Source organism: Rhinichthys klamathensis, unplaced genomic scaffold (assembly GCF_029890125.1).
Source record: "Rhinichthys klamathensis goyatoka isolate OS25496 unplaced genomic scaffold, OSU_Roscu_1.1 h1tg000114l_1, whole genome shotgun sequence".
In the NCBI taxonomy this organism is placed as follows: domain Eukaryota; kingdom Metazoa; phylum Chordata; class Actinopteri; order Cypriniformes; family Leuciscidae; genus Rhinichthys; species Rhinichthys klamathensis.
In genome coordinates, this window is record NW_026606651.1 from 1,404,890 (window position 1) to 1,428,663 (window position 23,774).

Genomic DNA, 23,774 nt, shown 5'->3' on the forward strand with positions numbered 1-23,774 from the left:
CTACCATTATGCATAAATACAATTTAAAATATAGCTGCGAGCAGCGATTACGGGCCCAAGCCGGTGGCACCGCAACCCCGGTGCCTTTAGTTACCTAAAGGCACCGGGGTGGCGGTGCCGCCGGCTTTGGCCCTTCATCGCTGCTTGCAGCTATATTTTTATATATATATATATATATATATATATATATATATATATATAAAGCCGGTGGCACCGCCACCCTGGTGCCTTTAGGGTTATTGTGCACAACGTGACACAAAATATCTGCTCGCTATCTGCCGAACGGCTCTGGTAGTTCCGCTTCAGCACTGATGATGTTGTAGAAATAGTGTGCTCTGGTTGGTCTGGATTATTCGGGATTTTTTATTTTATAAAGAAATAAGTTCTTTATAATTCAGATGAGAATAAAGTTAGTGTTGATTAAAATGAAGGAAAACAAATATATTGATCTGAAATATAGCACATTAATTTTAAATTTATTTAGGTTCAAAACCAAACATACAATCTTAATTTAATTTAAAGCAAACAATACATTTAAAATATATGGGTTGTATGCACTTTTTTTTTTTTATAAAAAAAAGATATATATCCAAAAAGACAAGGCCTTAAAGGGTTAAACTAATAAGCACTTTGAATATTCTAAACAGAATAAGCACTAGTCGCTAATGAATAAGTACTAGTACTTAATGGAATAGATACTAGTATCTAAAAAATAAGTACTAGTAGCATGAAAATAGAGACTAGTAGGTTAAATGACATATCTTGCCATATTGGCTCAGAGAAAGAGAGAGAAAAATGACCTTTTAGATACTAGTACCTATTAATAGATACTAGTATTTATTCAATAAATACTAGTACTAAGTCATTAGATACTAGTACCTATTAAATAGATACCAGTACTTATTCATTAGCTACTAATACGCATTCAAAAGAATAAGCACTAGTATCTAAAGAATAGGCACTAGTACTAAAGAATAAGCACTAGTCGCTAATGAATAAGTACCAGTACTTAATGGAATAGATACTAGTATCTAAAAAATAAGTACTAGAAGCAAGAAAATAGAGACTAGAAGGTTAAAATGATTAAATGTTAAAACGGCTTGCCATATTGGCTCAGAGAGAGAGAGAGAGAGAGAGAAAATGACCATATTCAAACCACCATATTCAACTTCCTCTTGGTCTGAGCTAATGACAGTTAATTAGAAAGTTGTCCGGCTTGATCTGAACAATATGCGTACCGAGTTTTATGATTGTAGGTAAAACTATAAAACTAACCCCCCCACTTTTGTCAAAAGGTGGCGCTACTGAGTCCCTGCACCACGCCCGTTTCTGAAACTTTGCACATGTCTACTGGCTAATAAATGTGATCTGTCTGTCGAGTTTCATGCAATTTTAAGCAATTGCAGGCATGCTAAGAGTCTCAAAAGCATCCAAAAAGAATATTAAAGTTTGATGCATTGCCATGGCAACAGTATCTAAGACATCAATAATCCTTTCACAGGTCTACATCTGGCAAGTGTCTACATTATACACATCAAGTTTGAAGCAAATCGGGTAAAAATAAGAGGGTGATTTCAAAGCATTTTGAAAGTGACACACTTCCTGCTGCCAGTTGGTGGCGCTATAACTTTGACTCACAATAGTCACATCCATGTGATCGGCCTCTTACAGCGAACATACTGCTGAAGTTTCATCAAGATCAGTTAATGTATGAAGAAGTTATAACACACTTCCTGTTTCCATTATTCGCCATAAATTCGTTTCCTCGTCACGGCCAAACCGTTCGAGATATCAAAAATCCCCTGGCCATTTTTCATCCTCAATGTCTTGACATCATGCTGACCGAGTTTCGTTGCGATTGGTTGAATTCTCTAGGAGGAGTATATCGAATTCCAGGGGCATACGCTTCCAAACAAACCATAATAGCCGACTTCCTGTTGGGCTGGGGTAAAAAGTAAAAGTACAAAGGATATATAAACCGATGAGATCTATATGTGTACCGAGTTTCATATTATTACATGCAAGCGTGTTTGATTTATGGACCAAGTTTTCGGACCCCGTTCGGGTACCATCTTCAGCCCGGCCCTGATGGCCACGGGTTCTGACCTGTGTGCAAAGTTTCAAGAGTTTCCGTGCACGTTAAGAGCCCCAAAAGTGCCCGGATAGTCGTTAGAATAATAATAATAATAATAATAATAATAATAATCCTTAGGAAAACAATAGGGCCTTCGCCTTTTCAAGGCTTGGGCCCTAATAATCTCCTTTTTCATATTACAATTTTTCCAATCTGCTTAACTGATTCAGTGATTCATCCATATATAATTTCAGTAATGTAGGCCATAAAAGAATAGTTACAGGAAACTAGCTTTTACGTAACGCTGTATAAAATAACAAGATTTATACAAAGCAAATGCATACAATGACAGTGTTGTATTTGAGAGCAGGAAGCATAAAACACTCCTTAACCCCTACCCTGCAAATATGCAGTAGACACACCTACTGTGCTCGGAATTATGCAGAGTCACGTGGTTCGCCCAGAGTCAAACGAATCCCTGGTAGAGGTGAGGCGACGGGTTACTATGAGGATGTGATGATAAGAAGATGTGCACTTTGTTTCGAGATTGTACTGTCAAAGGTAAGGCGCTTCACATAATTTAGATGATATATAATAATGTTCATTTGGTATATGAGGAGCATGTGTTTTTATATTAGTAGTAAAGTAGTTCCGGCTATGCGCAGCAGCTTGTCTTTGTGTGACAGGTCTGTTTTATTGTGACAGAAGCGGATGAGGATGATCTGATCGCGGAGCTGAAACCCACTCTTCTCCCGCGTCTGTACGGCTCCTCCGGCTGCGAGACATGGAGCGTCCGCTTCTCCCCGGACGGGGCATATTTTGCCTGGTCGATGGGCTACGGCATAGTCAAACTCCTGCCCTGGCCGCTGACATCCAGAGAGTGCGTCTGAATTCATTACATAACACAATGAGTTTAATGGGCCTAATCATTTTATAGTCCTATATAAGCACCATAATAAATCACTACTCGTAGCCTACCATGCTAAGATATCCATCAAAACATTTTCGTTCCTTTAAATCCAAAGCAACATTTTGATTTTTTTCTGACGGTAACAAAGGTTCATAACATTAGTTAATGTATTAACTAACAATGAGCAATACATTTGTTACAGTGTTTATTAATCTTTGTTAAATAAAAAATACAGCTGTAGGCCTACATTGTTTGTTCATGTTAGTCCAGTGCATTAATGTTAACAAATACAACCTTTTAATAACGTATTAGTAAATGTTTAAATCAATATAGACTAAGATTAATAAAGGCGGAAGAAGTATTGTTCATTGTTAGGTAGTTAACTAATGAACCTTATTGTAAAGTGTTACCGGTTTAACTAGATGTATTAAAACAACAAAAACTGAAGCAAAAATGAATAATAAAAACTAAATATTTGTTATAAAAAGAAATACAAATGACAAAAACGCAAAGAAATTACTAAAACGTTAACTTATAAAATAAAAAATACTTTAAAATACTAATAAAAACTAAACAGTAGCCTATAATAATTATATTAAAATAACACTGATGTGAATACAGTAATCATACATGCCATGATATTTATTTCGTTTATAACATATATTTATATAAATGAATTGACAATTCTATTTTATGTATCAAGTGTTTTATTTATTTATTAACAATACTATTTTACTACAGCCCTATTACAGTCATGTACAGTCCTACAGTTACATTATTAATTCCAGATTACCATAGTCCTTACAAAAAAGTACCATGATATAATCATGTAATGGTAATATAATGGCATTCTTTGCCATATGGTACATTAAATATACTAACACAGTACCATGGTATACACATACAGTATATCACAGCTTTATTGGTTGCACTTTATTTTACAGTACGTGTACTTTCAATGTACTTACAGTGAGTGTACTTACCCACAAAAATACAGATTAATTTAATTAAGGTACCGGTAACTACATGGGTTAAGTTAAGGTTTAGGGGTAGGTTCAGGGTTAGTACCTAGTTATATTACCCAGTTAGTGTCATTACTACAATAAGTACATGTATAGTATGTTCATGCGAAACAAGACTGTAAAATAAAGTGCTACTGCTCTATAAGGAGGACAGGATAATGTGGAAGAAACAATGATGGATGCTGATTCAGAACATCTTCTACTTCGATGTAACTTCTTGTCTGTATGAACTGTAGTGCTGAAGCTGGATGCAGTGAAGAGAAGACGCTGAACTGCGGGCAGATGGTGTGGGCACTGGCGTTTGGACCCTGCCGGTCTATCCGCACGGATGTTTTACATCAGAACGCACGTGACCATGAACTACTGCTGGCCACTGGTCTGAACAACGGCGCGATCCAAGTGTGGGTCGTCTCAACTGGTAAGATTAAACTCTGAGTCTGCACCCACCATCAAGAGCTTACATCGATCTGAATATTAACAGGATGGTGGAACACGACCTGACACAGATGTAGTATAAGATTTGAATATGTTAGTAAATCCCTGTTCTGTCTTCAGGGAACCTGCGTTTTACTCTTACCGGACACGAGGCTCCTGTCCGGGATTTGGTCTTCACTCCAAATGGAAGTCTTACGCTTGTATCGGCCTCCCGAGACAAAACATTAAGGATATGGAACATGGCAAAGAAAGGTTAGAGCATCTGATGTGGAAGAAACTTCTTAGCAAAAAAAAAAGAGTTGAAAAAAAGCTTTCATGGTCTTTAATTCTGCACTTTTCTGAACATTTTATTCAGGCACAGATAGAGCCCAAGTGGTGCTCAAGCATCTGCCCTATCGGTCTCTGATTAGGCAAATGTCCTTTTTGCAAGACATTTATTTTATAGTTCTAAACAAAGCAGAAACGTGCAACACACAGCAGTGTTTTGTTCTTGAAGCATACACTGTTTTTGAACGAATCGAGTGAGTTGATGATTCAATGACCCATTCATAAAGTCAGTGGAAACTTGCTTCTTTCATGAATTAATTAGATGCTTATCGGTTAAATGAATGATTCTGTGATTAAAATGTGTGTGTACGGCCCTGATTGTATGGTTGATACTTGCAGGCACCAGTCCCCATGTGCTGCGGGGTCCAAACTACTGGGTGTTCAGATGCTCCATGTCACCTGACAGCAGTGCGATCGCCTCGGTTTGCAACCTCGACTCTGTGAGTTTCTTAGTGCACTGCAGTGTTATATTAGTAGTATTTATATACTATTTTTTGTATTTATTTTGAGTTTTTACTGTATATACAGTATATATATATATAGAGAGAGTCAGGTTTTATTTTTTTCATTTTAGTTGGTTTTATTTTTATTAATTTTGTTTTTATATTTCAATTATATATCAATTTTTTTATATTTCTTTTTAGCTTTTTTCAGTTTTAGTAAGTTTAATACGTAAAAAAAAATCCCAGTTAGTTGCCAACCTTTCAAATTTTTATGTTTTTAAACTTAAGTTTGTTTGTGTGTGTTTATATATATATATACTACATTGTCTGCATGTCTTCTTCCCAACAGAAGGTGTATTTGTGGAGCTTGCGGTCCTACACCTTCATGAGACACCTTACATACGACCACGAGCGTACCATGGCGTCATGTGACTTCTCCCAGGATGGAGCGCTGCTTGCGGTCGCTTCGTATCATTCCACCACAGGCTGGTGGCTGGACCTGTGGGACCCATACACGGCAGATCTCCTGACTAGAGTAGAGTATGTTGGCAAACCAAAATGTTCCTGTCTCATGTCGTTTCTTTTTATCAATAATGAACTTTAATTAAAGGGGTCATATAATGCCATTTTTGTACAAGCTAATATGATTCTTTAGGGTCTAAATTAAAAGTTTGTAATATACTTTAATTAAAAATTCTCATTAGTATTGTAAGAAAACACTTATTTTACCTGGTCAAAAAGAGCTCTGTTTTCAGTACGCCGTTTCAGTGCATATGATTTTAAATGATCATGAGCTGCGCTCACCCCGCCCCTCTGTTCTGTGCATACACCGTTTGTAACACAATAACACAATAACCATAACGCGTTGTTCAGTATAAACGTGGAATTATGAATTATATTGAGAACGTCATACATAGAAAACATGCCGTAATGTACCCTGACTGAGTGTAAACCTTAGACGCATTCATTGTGAAGCGTGCAGCTAGCGATTTGCAAAGATTAATATATTAATATAAAGTTTAATAAAACGTTTCATTTACTTCCGTTCTTCTGGAGGTTCAGCAGGAACACGAATATCTGGTACCGATCCTTTTTAGCAAAGCTTCTTAGCAAATCCAGCTTTATACTGACCCTCGTTTATAAAGCAGTCTGGTGTGTGAAATGATTCGCGCAAACATGAGAGCATTGACGTTGCTCGTGGGGAATATTCCCTTCGAAAACAAAACTCAGCCACTGCGTCTTCAGCGGTTCGGATTTAGGAACATTAAAATGACTGTGTTCGTTATTACACCCAAGAACAGAACACCACAATCGCTTAGACGCCATTCTGCTCATAGACAGTGCTCCGGCACATCAACAATGACTGCGCCGGTCCGGTCCGCGCAGACTATGATTGACAGCTACCTCATGTGCGAGGGCGTGTCTGTGTTGAAACGCTCCCGTCAATCAACAATCGTGGGAGGGGCGTCCGTTTTATTGACGTCACAAAAACGAACGGCTCGATTTGAGGCAGGGGAAAACATATAAGGAGATTAAAACAAAACCACTGGATGGATTTTTATCATTATTTGATGTTTGTGTACAGGTACTGCCAACACACATTTCAGTACAATCAAATTGTAAAAGTGCATGTACCATTATATGACCCCTTTAAAAAAAATTTTTTTTCTCATTTTTGAAACGAAAATTTCAGCACGAATATCTGGTTTTGTGCTGTTTAATATTGTCTATTTTTTGTAACCATAATATGGAAGCTGGTTTCTGCCACAGAATAAAAACTGTGAAAAAAGCAACTTTTTATATGCCAATTTTTAGTCTTTTTTTCTTAGAATTGCACGTTTATATCACACAATTTGGACTTTAGAACTCACAATTGCAAGTATATATAAAAGTAAAACATTTTTCCAATTTTTGGAACCAAAAAGTTGAAAATAAAACAGTTTTAGAGCAATTTTTTTGTAACCATATGGAAGCTTGTTTCCGCCATGCAATAAAAGAAATTAAAAAGGTAATGTAAAAGGCAAGGTTCTTAATCTGACTTTTTTCCTCACAATTGCGAATATCACACAAGTTTGACTTTTTTTCCTCTCAGAATTGAGAGTTTTTGCAATGCAGACATTATAACTTGCAAATTGGGAGCTTATACACAATTCTGAGGGGAAAAGTCATGATTTCCATTACACGAGAGTAGATGTTAAAACTTCATGCTGATTTGTACTCGGCTTTCGCCAAGATAAGCAAAACTAAGACGTAGCTTTACAGTAAACTATGCTTCTCCATCCATTTACGCTTCTTTCCATAAGGTAGTGTGACTCCCCTTCTGTCCGGCGTTAACGGCAGCAGTGTACTTGGCGCGTTAGCACACGCGACGGCTGCAACTACAGGACCAGCACGACAACCGTCTGGATTGAACCGAGTAGGGGACATCTCTAGGGTCTTCAAGTGGGCACCTTCCGTCCTCAGTGTTTCGTCGACTAGCCCACGACACCTCAAGAGGGCTCGACAGTGACTCTGGCGTCCCAGAGTCACCCCCCTCCGTCCCCCACTCAACTCAGCCCAGCTTACTGACCTCTACATCCCTCCTGCTGCTGAGACCTAACCACAATATCACAATCTCTCCGCGACCCAACCATACGCGCCAACCCGTTGACTAAGGCTGTCGAGCCCCACTGGTGCGTTAATATGCAGTTTCAGTGGACAACGGTTCCGTATGGCATACCACCTACCGCCAAACACAATATCTACCCAACCACCCGTCATTCACGCAATATCCACAGGAACGTATACAAACAAACCAACAGACTCTTCAAGTTTTCAAGAACTCTACGAAACCGTAGCGTGGCGGCCTGTACACAGCCAGCTAGAATCTTTCCTTCTCAACCACAGCCAGTTGCTGCTCCTTTCTGCTGCTTCAGATAAGTTCTTTACTGTGCGACGCAACTCTTGGCCACTGAATCCGACGTCTCTGAGGAACCGGGTTGTAGAGTGTGCCACAAAACCTCGACAACCCACTTCCACTGGATAAACCTGGACTCTCCATCCTCGCTGTTCTGCTTCAGTGGCCAGATGAGCATACCGCAGTTTCTTCCTCTCATATGCCTCATCTACCGCATCCTCCCATGGCACTGTTAACTCTATCAGTTGAACAATGCGTGCTGATCCAGACCACAAAACAATATCTGGTCGTAGGTTAGTGGTGGCAATCTCAGGTGGAAAAATAAGCCGTTGGTCAAGATCAGCCAGCATCTTCCAGTCCCTAGCAGCTTCCAGTTGTCCTGGGCGAGAATTGGTGTTAACACCTTTTCTTGGTGGTTGCTCGCCTGGGCGGAGGAATATTGTCTTCTGCGTGTAATGTTTTGCTAGAACAGGTGGCAACTTATTGGTCATGTTACGGTTGCCTTCTAATGCTAAAGCCAGTTAAACTGAGCCCAAAACCCCCTCTTCCATGCTGTACCTGTCCCACGATATCCCTAATTTGAAGGGCAGCCTTTGCCTCTACTACAGATTTCTTTGCTGACCACTTTCTACCAGTTTTTACACAGGGGCTGCCTCCCTTACACATTTGTCGCGTGACTCTACTAAGGTCATTTCCAGTCTGACCTTGGCACACTTGAACTCCTCGGTTAGAGCAGAGACGGGCAGCTGCAATATTCCTTTACTATAAAGTCCTACTCTGCTGAGGCAGCGTGGAACTCCCAACCATTTCCTGATGTATGAACTTACCAACGCTTCCAGCTTATCCACCGTTGTCAAAGAAACCTCGTACACGGTCAGTGGCCACAGCAACCTCGGCAGTAGACCAAACTGAAAGCACCAGAGTTTTAGTTTACCAGGTAGAGCACAGCTGTTTATGCTCTTCAACCCTTCCACTGCTTGTCGTCTAACTTCTCCCACCCGAACTGTGTCCTTTAGATCCCCATCGTACCATCTCCCAAGACTCTTCACTGGCTTCTCAGAAACTGTTGGTATTGCCTCACCATTAATGAAGAATGTTTTATCTACTACCTTTCCTTTAACTATCGAGATGCTCCTTGATTTAGAGGGCTTAAATTTCATTCGTGCCCATTCAATATTATCTGTTAACTTCCCCAATAACCGATTAGTGCAGGCTACTGTTGTAGTCATGGTTGTCATGTCATCCATGTATGCTCTGATTGGTGGTAGTCGCATCCCAGAAGCCAAGCGCTCTCCTCCTACTACCCATCTTGATGCCCTCATGATTACTTCCATCGCCATGGTAAAAGCCAGTGGAGAAATGGTGCATCCTGCCATTATTCCAACCTCTAGGCATTGCCATGCAGTGCTGAATTTTGGAGTTGAGAAACTGAATTGCAAATCTCCAAAATAGGCTTTCACTAAATTTGTTATTGACATTGGTACTCTGAAAAAATCAAATGCTGCCCAAAGAAGCTCATGTGGCACTGAACCATATGCATTAGCCAAATCCAGGAATGTCACATGGAGCTCCTTCCTCTCCTTTTTAGCTGACTTAATTCGTTGCCAGATAACATTGATGTGTTCTAAGCATCCTGAGAACCCTGGAATACCCGCTTTTTGAACTGAGGTGTCAATGAAGCCATTCTTTAACAGGTAGGTGGACAATCTCTGGGCAATAATGCTAAAGAAAATCTTACCCTCAACGTTTAATAGTGAAATAGGACGAAACTGACTGATGCTTGTAGCATCTTTTTCTTTAGGTATAAAGACTCCACCTGCTCTGCGCCATGCTCTAGGTACAACCTGTTTTTCCCATGCCACTTTTATCAATTTCCACAGAATTCGCAGAACTCCTGAAGCACTCTTGTACACTCTGTACGGAACTCCATTAGGCCCTGGAGATGATGAAGCCCTTGCCTTTCTCACAGCCTGCTCTACCTCTTTCCACTTAGGTGCACAGACCTCCATTTGGTATTCTGGTGGGTTGATAGGTGGTATGTCTGATGGAATTGACATAGGCTCATGCCTTTTTGCATCTGTATGCGTGTCCTCCAAATATCTCTCTAGCTCAATCCTAGATGTTTTTAAAGTGCCATTCTTCTCACTGGTGAATAACTTCTTTACGAATTTGAATGGGTCTTTATAGAAATTAGCCCTCGCACGTTCCTTCTTTTTGTAGCATTTCCGTAGGCGCTCAGCTCTGCGTAATGTTGCCAGCTTATCTTTTATGGCCCTTTGTAAGAGATTGAGTCCCTCCTTCTGACTTTGTTCTGCTCTTTTCCATTGCTTCCTCAGCTGTCTCCTTTCTCTAACTAACCCTTGAATTTTCTGCTGCCGTCTAGACATTCCAGGAGTAGTTTGTACTTTTTCCTTCCTTTTTTGCACACCAAACCTCTCACTTCCATATGCGTAAATGATGTCCCCAAATTTATCCAGCTTCTTTTCAACTGTACCAGTTAATCTTTCCAATGCAAAGCATAGATCTGTGTTTACCGTGTCCCATGCAGTTTTCTCACAAGCTCTTGGCCATCTAACTCCAGGCCTATGCCCGTTGAGGTTTTTTTCTCTCTTATGCTGGTTAGCCTGACCGGGTTCACAAGTATGAATATGTTCATCACTAACTGTGAAAGCCCTCCTTTCGTCAATGACAGGGGTGCTGATATCCTGCGAGCTGTGGTTTGCTTCCTGTCGCTGGATTTCATTCGACTGACTTGACTGACTTCGTAAGAAGTACTGATCAATGCGAGGCCCTTGTCCCTTCTCCCTCAAGCATTTAATTTTCCCTTGATGAACCTTCAAACCCCTGACCGTTGTCACCTTGCTCCAGCCACAGACACAAACTTGGAGTTCAATGACTTTACTTACTGCAGATCTTGAACTAGTCTTACTCTCCATACTCATATCCGTTTCCATTCCTAAGTCGTTAACCATGTTGTCCAACATTGAGTCATCTTCCGCCCCCGCTCTCGCAGACTCTAGGGGTATTTTTCTCTTTGATTTCTCAGAAGCCTTGGGCGGGTGTCTCCAGCATCCTGTAAACACGGAGCTGGATACTGCCGACAAGGGTAGCTAACCCTTACCAGCCCCATTGGGGTCTCTTTCCTCCTGTCAGCTGTCTCTCCAGGCTGTCACAAGGTCTTTCCCTGGTTGCCAGCAGCACTATTCACCGCAGTCACTGGATGTATCCAGATCTTCATGATTTCCATTACACGAGAGTAGATGTTAAAACTTCATGCTGATTTGTACTCGGCTTTCGCCAAGATAAGCAAAACTAAGACGTAGCTTTACAGTAAACTATGCTTCTCCATCCATTTACGCTTCTTTCCATAAGGTAGTGTGACTCCCCTTCTGTCCGGCGTTAACGGCAGCAGTGTACTTGGCGCGTTAGCACACGCGACGGCTGCAACTACAGGACCAGCACGACAACCGTCTGGATTGAACCGAGTAGGGGACATCTCTAGGGTCTTCAAGTGGGCACCTTCCGTCCTCAGTGTTTCGTCGACTAGCCCACGACACCTCAAGAGGGCTCGACAGTGACTCTGGCGTCCCAGAGTCACCCCCCTCCGTCCCCCACTCAACTCAGCCCTGCTTGCTGACCTCTACATCCCTCCTGCTGCTGAGACCTAACCACAATATCACAATCTCTCCGCGACCCAACCATACGCGCCAACCCGTTGACTAAGGCTGTCGAGCCCCACTGGTGCGTTAATATGCAGTTTCAGTGGACAACGGTTCCGTATGGCATACCACCTACCGCAAAACACAATATCTACCCAACCACCCGTCATTCACGCAATATCCACAGGAACGTATACAAACAAACCAACAGACTCTTCAAGTTTTCAAGAACTCTACGAAACCGTAGCGTGGCGGCCTGTACACAGCCAGCTAGAATCTTTCCGTCTCAACCACAGCCAGTTGCTGCTCCTTTCTGCTGCTTCAGATAAGTTCTTTACTGTGCGACGCAACTCTTGGCCACTGAATCCGACGTCTCTGAGGAACCGGGTTGTAGAGTGTGCCACAAAACCTCGACAACCCACTTCCACTGGATAAACCTGGACTCTCCATCCTCGCTGTTCTGCTTCAGTGGCCAGATGAGCATACCGCAGTTTCTTCCTCTCATATGCCTCATCTACCGCATCCTCCCATGGCACTGTTAACTCTATCAGTTGAACAATGCGTGCTGATCCAGACCACAAAACAATATCTGGTCGTAGGTTAGTGGTGGCAATATAAAAAATAAAAACTCACAATTGTGAAATTCTGACTTTATTTTCCAAATTGCGAGATATTAACTCGGAATTGCGGAAAAAAAGTCATAATTGTGAGATACAAGTTTGCGATTGCGAATTAATTTTTTTTTAACCTTTATTATGTGCTGGAAACAAGCTTCCATTCCATAGGCTACTGTTACATTAAAAGCTGAATGATCTGATGTTTTTGAACATGTAGACAAAGACAGTATTGTTTCTCATAATGATGTAAAAATACTTTGTTCTCTTTCCAGAGACTGTGAGGTGTGTGCTTACAGAAGTGACAATTTACTGACATCTCTGAGTTTCTCTCCGGTTAGCCTGCAGTTGGCTTTCAAAGACTACAGGTGAGCAGAGAGCCATCCATTTAAGACCCGAGACTTTCAGACGACATTCTTGCGACCTCACACCCGGTCGTCCACTTTCAGCATTGTTACTGGTGACACTGTATTGTCCTGCAGGGCGTTACAGATCTGGGACGTGGAACGAGATAAACTGGTCACCAACACCGATCACAGTCGCGCTGGTGGCGTGTGCTCCGCTTTCCATCCACACGGGGGCGTCATTGCTACAGGGTAATGCAGTTCACAAAAATGTATTGGAACGTCATTTATATTTAGTTATGGCTTATGATGTTTACTCTTGAAACATTTGGGGTTGAAATAATAGGGCTTGTATACTGGAATAAATATTAGGAACTTAACATATGCCCTATGTGTTTGTAGGTGCAGAGATGGACAAGTCAAATTCTGGAGAGTTCCTCAGCTTGTTCCAAGCCTTAGGCATCTGTGCCGGGTTGCCCTGAGATTCTCTGTTTCAACCTATCAGGTGGAGGCTCTTCCTTTGCCCAAAAAAATCCTGGAATACCTTACATATAGGGACATTCCAAAGCAAAAGATCATATATTGTAAAGAACACTGCAGTTGACTGAAAACAAGGAAGGTTTGTGGGTAAAACTTTGGTTTAGAAGTTGCATAACTTTCTAAGACGCATAATTTCCCCAGACTCAAAACAAAGAGACATAAAATTATGATGCTATACTTGAAATATTTATTTAAAGACTTTTATATTTTACATACCTACTGTGAAAATTTGTTTTACAAAGAACTGAAAATAAACATTAAAAAAAATACTACAGGGTTCTGAGCAGTTTTTTTGGGTCAAAACAACAAAGTAAAAAGAAGAAGTAGTAAAAACTTCCTCTCATGACATCAAAACCCTTTCATGTGTCAAGTGTGAACCAATAGTCTATCCGTCGCTGACTACTATGTCTCTAACAGCCTGGAAAGCAGCAACCATTGAGCTCAGCTGGATCTTCTCATTGGTTCCCGAGGACAGACGATACCTTATGGTTTAAAAGGAAAGAACAGAAATTAAGCTCAAGTACATAATGTACAAAAATACAGTAAAAACAGTAATAATATGAAACATTGGAATTTAAAATATCTGTTTTCATTTTAATTCTGATCAAAGCTGAAGCTGAATTTTCAGCATCATTACTCCAGTCTTCAGTGTCACATGATCCTTCAGAAATCATTCTAATATACGGATTTATTATCAATGTTGAAAACAGTTGTGCTGCTTAATATTTTTTATAACCTATGATACTTTTTTCAGGATTCTCTGATGAATAAAAAGTTAAAAAAGAACAGTATTTATTAGGAATAGAAGTATTTTGTAACAATATACACTACCGTTCAAACGTTTGGAGTCAGTCCTTTTTATTCTTTCTTTTTTCAAAAGAAATTAATACTTTAAATTCAGCAAGGATGTGTTAAATTGATAAAAAAGTGATAGTAAAGATTTATATTGTTAAAAAAAAATTCTATGTTTAATAATAACTTAAAACAAAATGAATGTACTCACTCAATATCTGCAAGTTTAATAAGCAAACCCATGCGGATAGAGGGAGGGAAGTCCACTGAAATAGAGACACAAAAACATTAGAGCAAAATAACCCACCTAAATGTCCGATCAGTAAAAAAATCGAAATCTAAACATCTCTTTTCTATAGTTCCAAAACAAATCAACCTACAGAAACTCTCGATAAATATATTGATATACAGTTATGATATACTAATCTTGATTCTGAATATAGCTTAATATGTAGTGTCTTCTGTGTGTGTGAAGCATGCTACACTCTGCTACTTATAACAGGCGTCCTTTAAAAACAAGAACAACCGGTTTCCATGACAACCACAGAAGGATCTCCATGGCAGCGAGGGCAGGGAAACATCTAGCTCATCACTACAGCAGAGTTCACTACTAGACTCTTTATTTCTTTTCAACACGAACTGATTTCTTCAAACTCTGTTCACAGTGTGGTCTTACCGCGGTGAATGAGAAGATGAACTTCGGTTAGAATGTCATTAAGTGCCAGACCTTTCAGAGTTTTGAGCTGCATAATTTCTGTTGAACCTGGTTAAGGACTTTTGAAACGTCATAAACTACAGTGCTTAGCATAAGTGAACACACCCATGCTAAAGTTGACTAAAAAGAGGACTTCCTTAAAAGACAAATGCACAGATGAACATTTATTTATTTATGATACATTATTCATTCACAAAGAAAATTGGTGTCCTTGAAGGTTGGAGTTTTCCACATTTTTTTAATTAAGGCATTAAGATCAATTTCCAAAAGATGATGTTTTATTCCTCTTTTTAGTCAACTTTAGCATGGGTGTGTCCACTTATGCCAAGCACTGTATATAAGCAAGTTCTCATCACAATGGTATTCTCACAAACCGTTAAATATCCTTAATAAAATAATGGTTTTATTATAAATGTCAATATATAAAAACATTTGCTTCTATAGTAATATTTATAAAAATTTGATGTTTGATCAGAGATGTTACATGTACAGACCACAAACGTAACAGAGATTATATTAGGATATATGGAGCATAAACTATGTTTGTGGTCATTTTCCTAATATGGATTTTATGTTTATTTCTAAATGTGCATATTTTAATGTAAATTTTACTTATTAATTTATAATGATTATTTTATGTATATTTTAGTTACTTTGGTGGAAAGGGTTAATGTGTGGAAAATACAATTACAAAATTATTATTTAAGCTCTTTGTTAATGCTTTGAAGAAGATGAAAAAATAAATGAATTTTGAATCTATATTAAGATTAATAAACAATCTAAATTATTATCATTAATAATTATAATATTATTTTTTTTGTGATAATTTAGAAAATGTAATTCATTTTTATTTTATTTGCTTTTTATTTAAAGCAGGTGCTTTTATCTAAAGCAAACTGGTGACTTTTTTTACCCGATCACATTTCTTCTTATCAATAAAAAGTCCGAAAAGGAGAGAGAAAGAGAATCTTAATAAATCTTAATGGCTTAATGAAGTCTGCATAAATAAATCTCCAACGGGACTGTTTAAAATTTAAAAAAATAATAATTTTAAATAAAAAAAATATTTTAAAAAATATTTTAAAAAATAATAATTTTTAAAAATAATAAAATAAAACTAATTTAAAATAATAAAATTTTGAAATTAATAATAATATAAAATACTATTTTTATAATAAAAAATTTGTGTGTATATATATATATATATATCTTTATATAATAAAATAAAAATAGATTTTTATCAAGAACAGATGTTCTTGCATTTTAAAACCTAGAATAAAACATCCAGTTATTTAATAAAAGCAGATGCAGTCAAAACTGAGATTAAACTTTCTAAATAATCTAAAAAAAAAAAAAAAAAAAAAAAAAAAAGGAAATTAATAATAATAAAATAAACAACAAGAAACTAAAATAAAAATAATAATAAATACATCTTATTCTAGTAGAGAGGTAAGAAATGTTATTGGGTAAAATAAAGTCACCACTCGCTTTAGATCAGCAATAAAAAAAAGTGCCAAAAAGACCACACTTTTTTATTCATGTTTTAAAAAAGATAAGTAATATGCTACAGAAAAGCTTGAAGAACTATTTAAGCAACCACTGTAGTAAAAAGGATACGGTTGTACGCAGTGGTGAAGTCTTTATTGAGGGCCCAGTCCAGTATGTTGGCGATGTCTGATCTAAGAGGATGTCCAGTGCATGTGTACACCGTCTCCTCCGTCACCTTCCCATAGGCCATATGGGTACTCTACACATCAAAACATAAAGAACACATTTTTCTCAAGAAAATCCTTCATGCCAGCAGCAATCCAAATGATATGAAAACCATCAAATCACCACTTTTTCACACGATACACACCTGTAAAATGTTTAGTGATCGTCTCATGTCTCCTGTTGAGAGCGTCACAATGGCCTTCATGCCATCTGGAGTGATGTCAATGCTATCAGTGGAAAACCATGAACAAAACAGATTTTGAAATATCTATGAATCTATGCTAGGGAAGCACAATGTTTGGTTTTATTAGCCGATGTCGGTGCTGTACTGCGCCGGAGGTCAGAGCCGATATAAAACGTGTGTTTGTGTGTGAAGAGTTTTTTAATGAAATGGGCCATGGGGCTGGGTCACTTCAGCCAGGATCTTTTGTGTTCAGGGTGTTTTGAGTGGATCCATCTGATGATGCAATTCTGATAAAAACACTAGAAGGTCTTAATATTGTCATTTCAATGTTACTCGATCTACAGATGTCTTTCTTCTAATTACATACAAATATAAACAACTAGATGTTTGCATTTTCTGAAGAAAATGTGAGTGAAGATTTCATAAATAACATCCACTTGACCTGGATTTGATGTGATGAGCATCTCACCTCTCCTGCTGTATCACATGTTCTAGTCTGGGGATCATCTGGCTCTGGGACAGGGGGCCGAAACGAAAGCGCGTGCATCGAGACTGTAGCGCAGGTATGATCTTTGAAAGGTAGTTACAGATCAGACAGAAACGTGTGTTCTCTGTGAACTTCTCAATGACTGAGAGAGAGAGAGAGAGAGAGAGAGAGAGAGAGAGAGAGAGAGAGAGAGAGAGAGAGAGAGAGAGAGAGAGAGAGAGAGAGAGAGAGAATCAGGTGTGGCTCAATGAAGTCTGCACAAATAAATCTCCAAAGGGACTGCAACAATAAAATAAAATGATAAAACAAAAATTGATGGCCTGGTTTCACAGACAGGGCTTAGATTAAGCCAGTCTGGTCGTTCTTGCATTTTAAAACCTATAAAAAAAAGTTATATAAACAAATAAAAATAAAAATCGAATCACACTGCTCTCATTCATGTCTCAAAATAAAATACAAATTAGTAGGCGTTTTTTAAATAATGAAAAATATCTGAAATGAAGAATAATATAAAAAAAATAATTAAATTAATAATATTTAAAATGAACAGCATTAAATTAAAATAGATCTTTTTCTACAAAGATATTCACAACAGACATTCATACATTTAAAACCTGTATATAAAGCATGCAATTATTTAATAAAATCAGATGCATTATAAAAATGTATCTTAAACTCTCAAAATAGTTTTTTTCCAACCAGACTTCTCATTCAGGTCTCAAAATAAAATAAAATATATGTTTTAATAATAAAAATATTTGAAATTAATTATTTATATATATATATAAAACTTCATCCACTTAGATATCCACAACATAATTTTTTATAGGATCTAAAGCATTAGACACATCCAAATGCTTTGTCCAAATGAACCTTAAACTCTCTAAATATTTTTTCCAATCATAATCCCACTGTGGACAGTGAAACGGCAGATCCCTATTCTTCTGCCATCGGGCCATTTGGGGGCTCAGCAGGTGAGCTGATGGAGGGGCAGATGGTACGCTACCTCTCCTCAAAGCATTCTGTGCGTCCTGGGTCATAGCATCCGCCTCGTCCAGGATCACCAACTTGCAGCCTTTCCTGCAAGGAGCAAACACAAAGAATGATCAGTTCTTTTACAACAGTAAATATTTTAATGCAATAAAAGCCAGAAGACCAGATGTCATGCAATATGGAAACAAATAGAAAACTTGCAACATGAAAATGTAATTATGATATTGTTGTGTGAGATGACATTATCATATTATACAAGTTGTTCATATATGAGCTGTAAGGGTCGGTACAGTTCTTACTTGAAGATGGTTCGCGTGCTGGCAAAGCTGAGGATCGGCCCCCTCACCACGTCTATGCCACGGTCATCTGATGCATTGAGCTGATGAAGTCAAATGTGTTATAGTTCCCATAAAAAAAAAAAAAAAAAAAAAAAAAAAAGATTTGTAACAAGCATATTTAGCTTTAAACGAAAAGTTCACCCAAAAATATACATTTTGTCATCACTTATGTTGTTCCAAACCTCCTTTCTTCTGTTGAATACAAAATAAGATATTTTGAAGAATGTTGACTGTAACTATGACTTCCATTGTCTTTTTTACTATCTCGAACTTTCTATTAAAGGCCCATTCACACCAAAAAGGATAACTATAAACATAACCATAACTATATTAGTGTCACACCAACAAACGATAAGTTCTTTTATTTATGAAGCACATTTAAAAACAGCCACAAGACTGACAAGTGCTTGTTGGAGCCATTTAAGTTTGAATTGTATTTAATGTAACTTAATTGTTGACTTAAACTACGATTTAATATGTTTTTTTGATGAATCTGAAGAAGATGACTTTTATTTTGTAAGGTGACTCTGTATAAGGAAGTGGGGAGATTGGAATCGGGTGTGAAGGTGGAGAGAGCACACAGCTTTTGACCACACATTGTTTGATTGACCAACATTAACCTTTTTTGTTGCTCTCTTTTGGAAATAAATACTTAGTTTAGCATTTATATTGGGTGTGGGGGTCATTTCTTGGATTATGTGCGTCAAAGAATCCCTCAACCTTTACACAAGATGGGTGGCTTTAATTTTGGACTCATTTGTGGACAAAAAGCCCATACAGTGCTATACAGATAGCCACAGTGCAAATCTAAATTATAAACACTTACAACTTTAATAACATTGCAGAAATTTAGAAGCTCAATGCAGAGAAGATCTTGGTTAAACAAGCCATTCACACAGAACGCATTTTTCCATTGTGAGAACGCAAGTTTTCCATTGTGTTCAATGTAAACTAGTGCTAGACGGACATCTTTGACCGTTACAGTCGCGTCTGTCACAAGAGAGCTGCATGTTTAGAAAGCCATGTAAAGTTAAAAGAAGTTCAACTTTTAAAGTGCCCCTTTATACTATGCTATATTAAAGGTTCCTAATTCTGTTTTGGAGGTCTCCTACAACAGGTTTACATGCATCAAAGGTCAAAAACACTTTCATTTTCTCATAATATACATTGTACACAGTGTTGTGCTAGTTACTAAGAAATAGTAAGTAGTTACAGTTACTAGTTACTTCATTCAAAAAGTAACTCAATTACTTTGTTGATTACTTATACCAAAAAGTAATGCGTTACTGTTAAAAGTAACTTTTTAGTTACTTTAAAAAAAAAACATTCTTTAATATTCCCATTAATGCCCTTTTATGCGTTATGGTCTATACAAACACAAAACTGACTTAAACAGAAAGTAATTTTTAAACACTATTTTATTTGAGTCAGACCAGCACAAACTGAATATATCACAAAGATTTCTGAGGTGACTCACAAGGCTGACTCGCGATCTTCGCAGTAGACGCGCCAGAGAGAAATGCACATTTCAAATGGATTACATAAGCAGAGAGCAGTCTGTAGTCTGTTTTCTTTCGTTTTGAATTGTTCTGTTTAAAAGTAGACATGTCTGTGAGGCAAGTAGGTTACCTTATACGCTGAGTTTCGGTTAATTTATGAGACGAGCTCCAGTTCACGCGCCGGCGCCTCCATTTCGTGATTATCTATCGTCTGCTATATTTACTTCTTATTTATTAAATCCAGGCAATTGGTTGATGAAACATTGATTAAAATTAAGATACAATTAATACAAAACGAAATTCACTTTAAAGAAAGGTTTTGTGCTTTCTGTTTGATGTCTCTGCAAGTATTAAAGCATCTTTTAGTGCCGCTTTCAGAGCGCGTCGCGTCCGTAATGGAGAACTGTCACGTCCGTAACTTTGTTTTTTCCTCATAAATGCGAACACTAAAAATAAAATAAAATGAATATTTTGTTCTGTGGAGACTGAGAGCCAACCCTTCTTCATTCGATGGGTAGTAGTTTGCGCAGTGTAATTCACATAATTACTTAACAATATTTATTTTAGGCCTATAAAATTCAGCCCGTATAAATGTGCATTTTCTAAGCTTAGAAAATTGACAAAATTAATTTGATTCTAATCATAATGTAACATTATTGTGAAATTGATTTATTTATAGGCTATTTGCTATTAGTATAGTAAAGCCTATGTTTTTATCCAGCTATGTGTGGGCCTTATGTAAAATACGGGACAAATCGCGTCCCTTATTGATTTGATACGGACGCGTCATTTTACTTGTTAATACGGGACAATTCCGTATTTTAAGGGACGGGTGCTGTAAACAGGTTAGGCTGTAGGCTACACTTCAGCCAAAATTAATTAATTTAAAAAAGTAACGGACAAACGCACCATATGGTAACGGTAACGGAGTTAATTTATTTAAAAAGTAATGCGTTACAGTATGAGTTACTGTCAAAAGTAACTGCGTTACAGTAACGCGTTACTGCCCAACACTGATTGTACATCATCAAATTTTTCAATGATTCTCAAAAGACGCGTCTGAAGATTCAGTCTCTTTAAACTTCTCCTTTCCGCGAGCCTACTCTGCTCTGATTGGTCAGATGGCCCAGTCTGTTGTGATTGGTCCACGGAAGCTAAACGCACATTACCATTACTGAATTTCAGAGTGTATATTTCTAATTTATTGCAGTTCACATGTGGGAACTGTACTATTAACTGTATCATAACAGTGCATACGTTAACGTGAATGACTGATGCAACATTAAAGTTTGTAAAACAAATCTTGCTCCATCCTTTATCTTTACTCAAAGTAGTAAGAACGATAGACAATCTGCAGTAATGGACACAGTTTTAGGTAATAGTGTCCCACAGCTGATTAACAGACAGTAATAATGTGTGTAAGCCAGTTAGCCGGAGACTTACACAATATAAAACACAAAATTACGTATTACAAACACCCAGTTGAAAATATATACATCAATAATTATTCATACTAACTCAGGGGAGCAAGATGGTCCAAATAAAGTGGGTACTATCCCATCTTTAATGGATAAGCGTTTTACTGAGGACTCGGTTCGGCAGTTCAGAATTGATTCTTTTTTTTTGGGAGACAATAACTTTATCTATCGTGCACTTTGATCTTTAAAACTGTGCAGAACTTTTACATACACAAACAGCTATACTACACACTGCATGGAGACTTTGTGGGCTTTTTCCACTCCACTGCATCTCATGTTTTCATGTTTTAGCCGGTGCTTCAGCTCTTTCTATTAAACTATGCATGGCAAACTATGCAGGTTTGTCATATGCTGCTCAGATGCAGGATGGATTCTGATTGGCTGTCATTGTATTTATCGTTCATCAGCTAGAAAAAAATCATTCTGAAAGTGATTCCAACAATATTGATTCTCTGTGCCGTTATTGTTATATTTGTGGTGTGGACTCTGCTATTCTTTTTAAAAAATATTTAGAACGATTTTTACAACTACATCTTAGTCATTATCGTTAGTTATCGTCCTTGGTGAATGGGACTTTAATAGTATAATATAAATTAATACTAAACTGTGATCATAAATTGATGTCTGACTAATAGAACATCAGACAAAACTAACAATAGACCTTTTTCAACTAAATTAAATGGATGACAATATGTTTTTTGTCATGGGGAAGATTTCGCCAAACATGTGCATTTGGATAACATCTGTAAAAAAAATCTAAAAAAAAATCTACAGTACCTCCAGAACCATGGAGTTGAACTCTTTATCTTTGTACAGCTGTTTAGCACATGCTAGTATAGTAGAGGTCTTTCCTGTTCCTGGAGGTCCATAGAAGAGCAGATGAGGCAATCGGTCTTCACTGATGAACTTCTGGACTGTGGAAAAGACAATTACATTTCAATAAAATTTTCAAGAATGTACTGGATGTACTAGTTTAACTGAAATTGAACGCAGATACATCTAAATTGTAATATATAGTACATTGTAAAGTAGTATTACAGTGAAAATCTTTATTTGTTAATAATAGTAATAATAATAATGGCAGAGTGCAAATTATAATCCATACATATCACTGCTTACTTGTGCTCAGGATATCTTGGTGAGAGATGAGATCATCTAATGTTTGTGGCCTGTACTTTTCAACCCTGAAAATCGAAAAATTATATTTGTTTAATAATACTTTTTTTGGTTTCATCATGTTTAGTGACAGCAACTCCAAATGGAATTCTCTTACCTTTTCAAAAAAAAAAACATAGATAATGATAATAGCTATCATTACAGTTAGATATTATTAATAAAGAACTTATTTCAGATATTTAGCATATTTTGCAGTGAATTGACAGATTCCCTTGAGTAGTCATTGCTTTTCTCCATCAGTATAATCTCGGCTGTCATACCAAAAACCTGATTTATTCTCAACTATTGAGCTTAACTACAGCCAGTGGTTGTTTATTATTATTCATAAATTCATCACGGTCATACGTGCAGAATATGTAAACAAAGCAAAACTGTGCAATGCTACACATGTCGGCTATACGATGTCTCCAAGAGCATTAACGTTAACGCCTTTTATTGATAATTATCAGCTGATAACAAAAGAGCGAAATTTGTACTACCAAATGCAATTACCATGGTAAATTTCTCATCTGCTGCTGTGCTTTACTTGTTGATGCCATTCTCTTGTATTTTGTTCAATCGCCCCTTCAATGTGTCTTGGCGCGTTTTTCCAACTACACGGAGATTTCCATCCGCGAGCGTCACTTGCCGACAGTCTGTTGACCAATCAGAAGCGCGCTTTAAATGAAGGCGGGATTTAACGAGGAACTGGCTTACTGTTATTTCATAATAAGAGTTTAAGAGATAATCAAAGTCATCATTAGTTAATGTTAGCTGTGTCTGCGATGTAAATGGTACACTTCTTAACGCATCATGTTTAAAAGGATGGATTGATTTATATACACATTGTATTCCCTAATGCGATATTGCAGCAGTTACCGTGAGTATGCTATTTAAGGGTTCTCACAAACTGATAAAGTACATAAAGCTTTTGCAGGTTTGATTTTTATTAATTTCTGGTCATTTGAGTCAAGTCAAGTTTGGTTTGCTGTCAGATACAATGGTAACACAGTGTAAATTAAAATTAATTAAAAATTAAAGGTTAAAAAGTAATACAATAATTTAAAAAAAATCAGGTAATACTATAATCAGTAATCTATAGCCTATTTAAGTTAAAGGCATACGTTTTTTTGCAACCTGAACAAACAATAAGATA

The 23,774-nt window shown here is 37.5% G+C and overlaps 2 protein-coding genes across 2 annotated transcripts; one reads left to right on the forward strand and one right to left on the reverse strand.

Moving 5' to 3' along the window:
- Positions 1-2,404: 2,404 nt before the first annotated feature.
- wsb2 (WD repeat and SOCS box containing 2) lies at positions 2,405-13,533 on the forward strand. The gene is made up of 9 exons (XM_056254754.1): positions 2,405-2,635; positions 2,761-2,954; positions 4,243-4,424; positions 4,562-4,693; positions 5,108-5,208; positions 5,561-5,751; positions 12,656-12,748; positions 12,863-12,976; positions 13,127-13,533. The coding sequence occupies exons 1-9, from the start codon at positions 2,411-2,413 to the stop codon at positions 13,326-13,328; spliced, it is 1,434 nt and encodes a 477-aa protein (XP_056110729.1). The 5' UTR covers positions 2,405-2,410; the 3' UTR covers positions 13,329-13,533.
- A 44-nt stretch (positions 13,534-13,577) lies between these two features.
- Positions 13,578-23,268, reverse strand: rfc5 (replication factor C (activator 1) 5). The gene is made up of 11 exons (XM_056254753.1): positions 23,132-23,268; positions 22,583-22,647; positions 22,241-22,377; positions 18,448-18,527; positions 18,162-18,235; positions 17,138-17,297; positions 16,630-16,711; positions 16,389-16,518; positions 14,733-14,810; positions 14,268-14,322; positions 13,578-13,746 (listed from the first exon to the last, which is right to left on the reverse strand). The coding sequence occupies exons 1-11, from the start codon at positions 23,176-23,178 to the stop codon at positions 13,650-13,652; spliced, it is 1,005 nt and encodes a 334-aa protein (XP_056110728.1). The 5' UTR covers positions 23,179-23,268; the 3' UTR covers positions 13,578-13,649.
- Between the last annotated feature and the right edge of the window lie 506 nt (positions 23,269-23,774).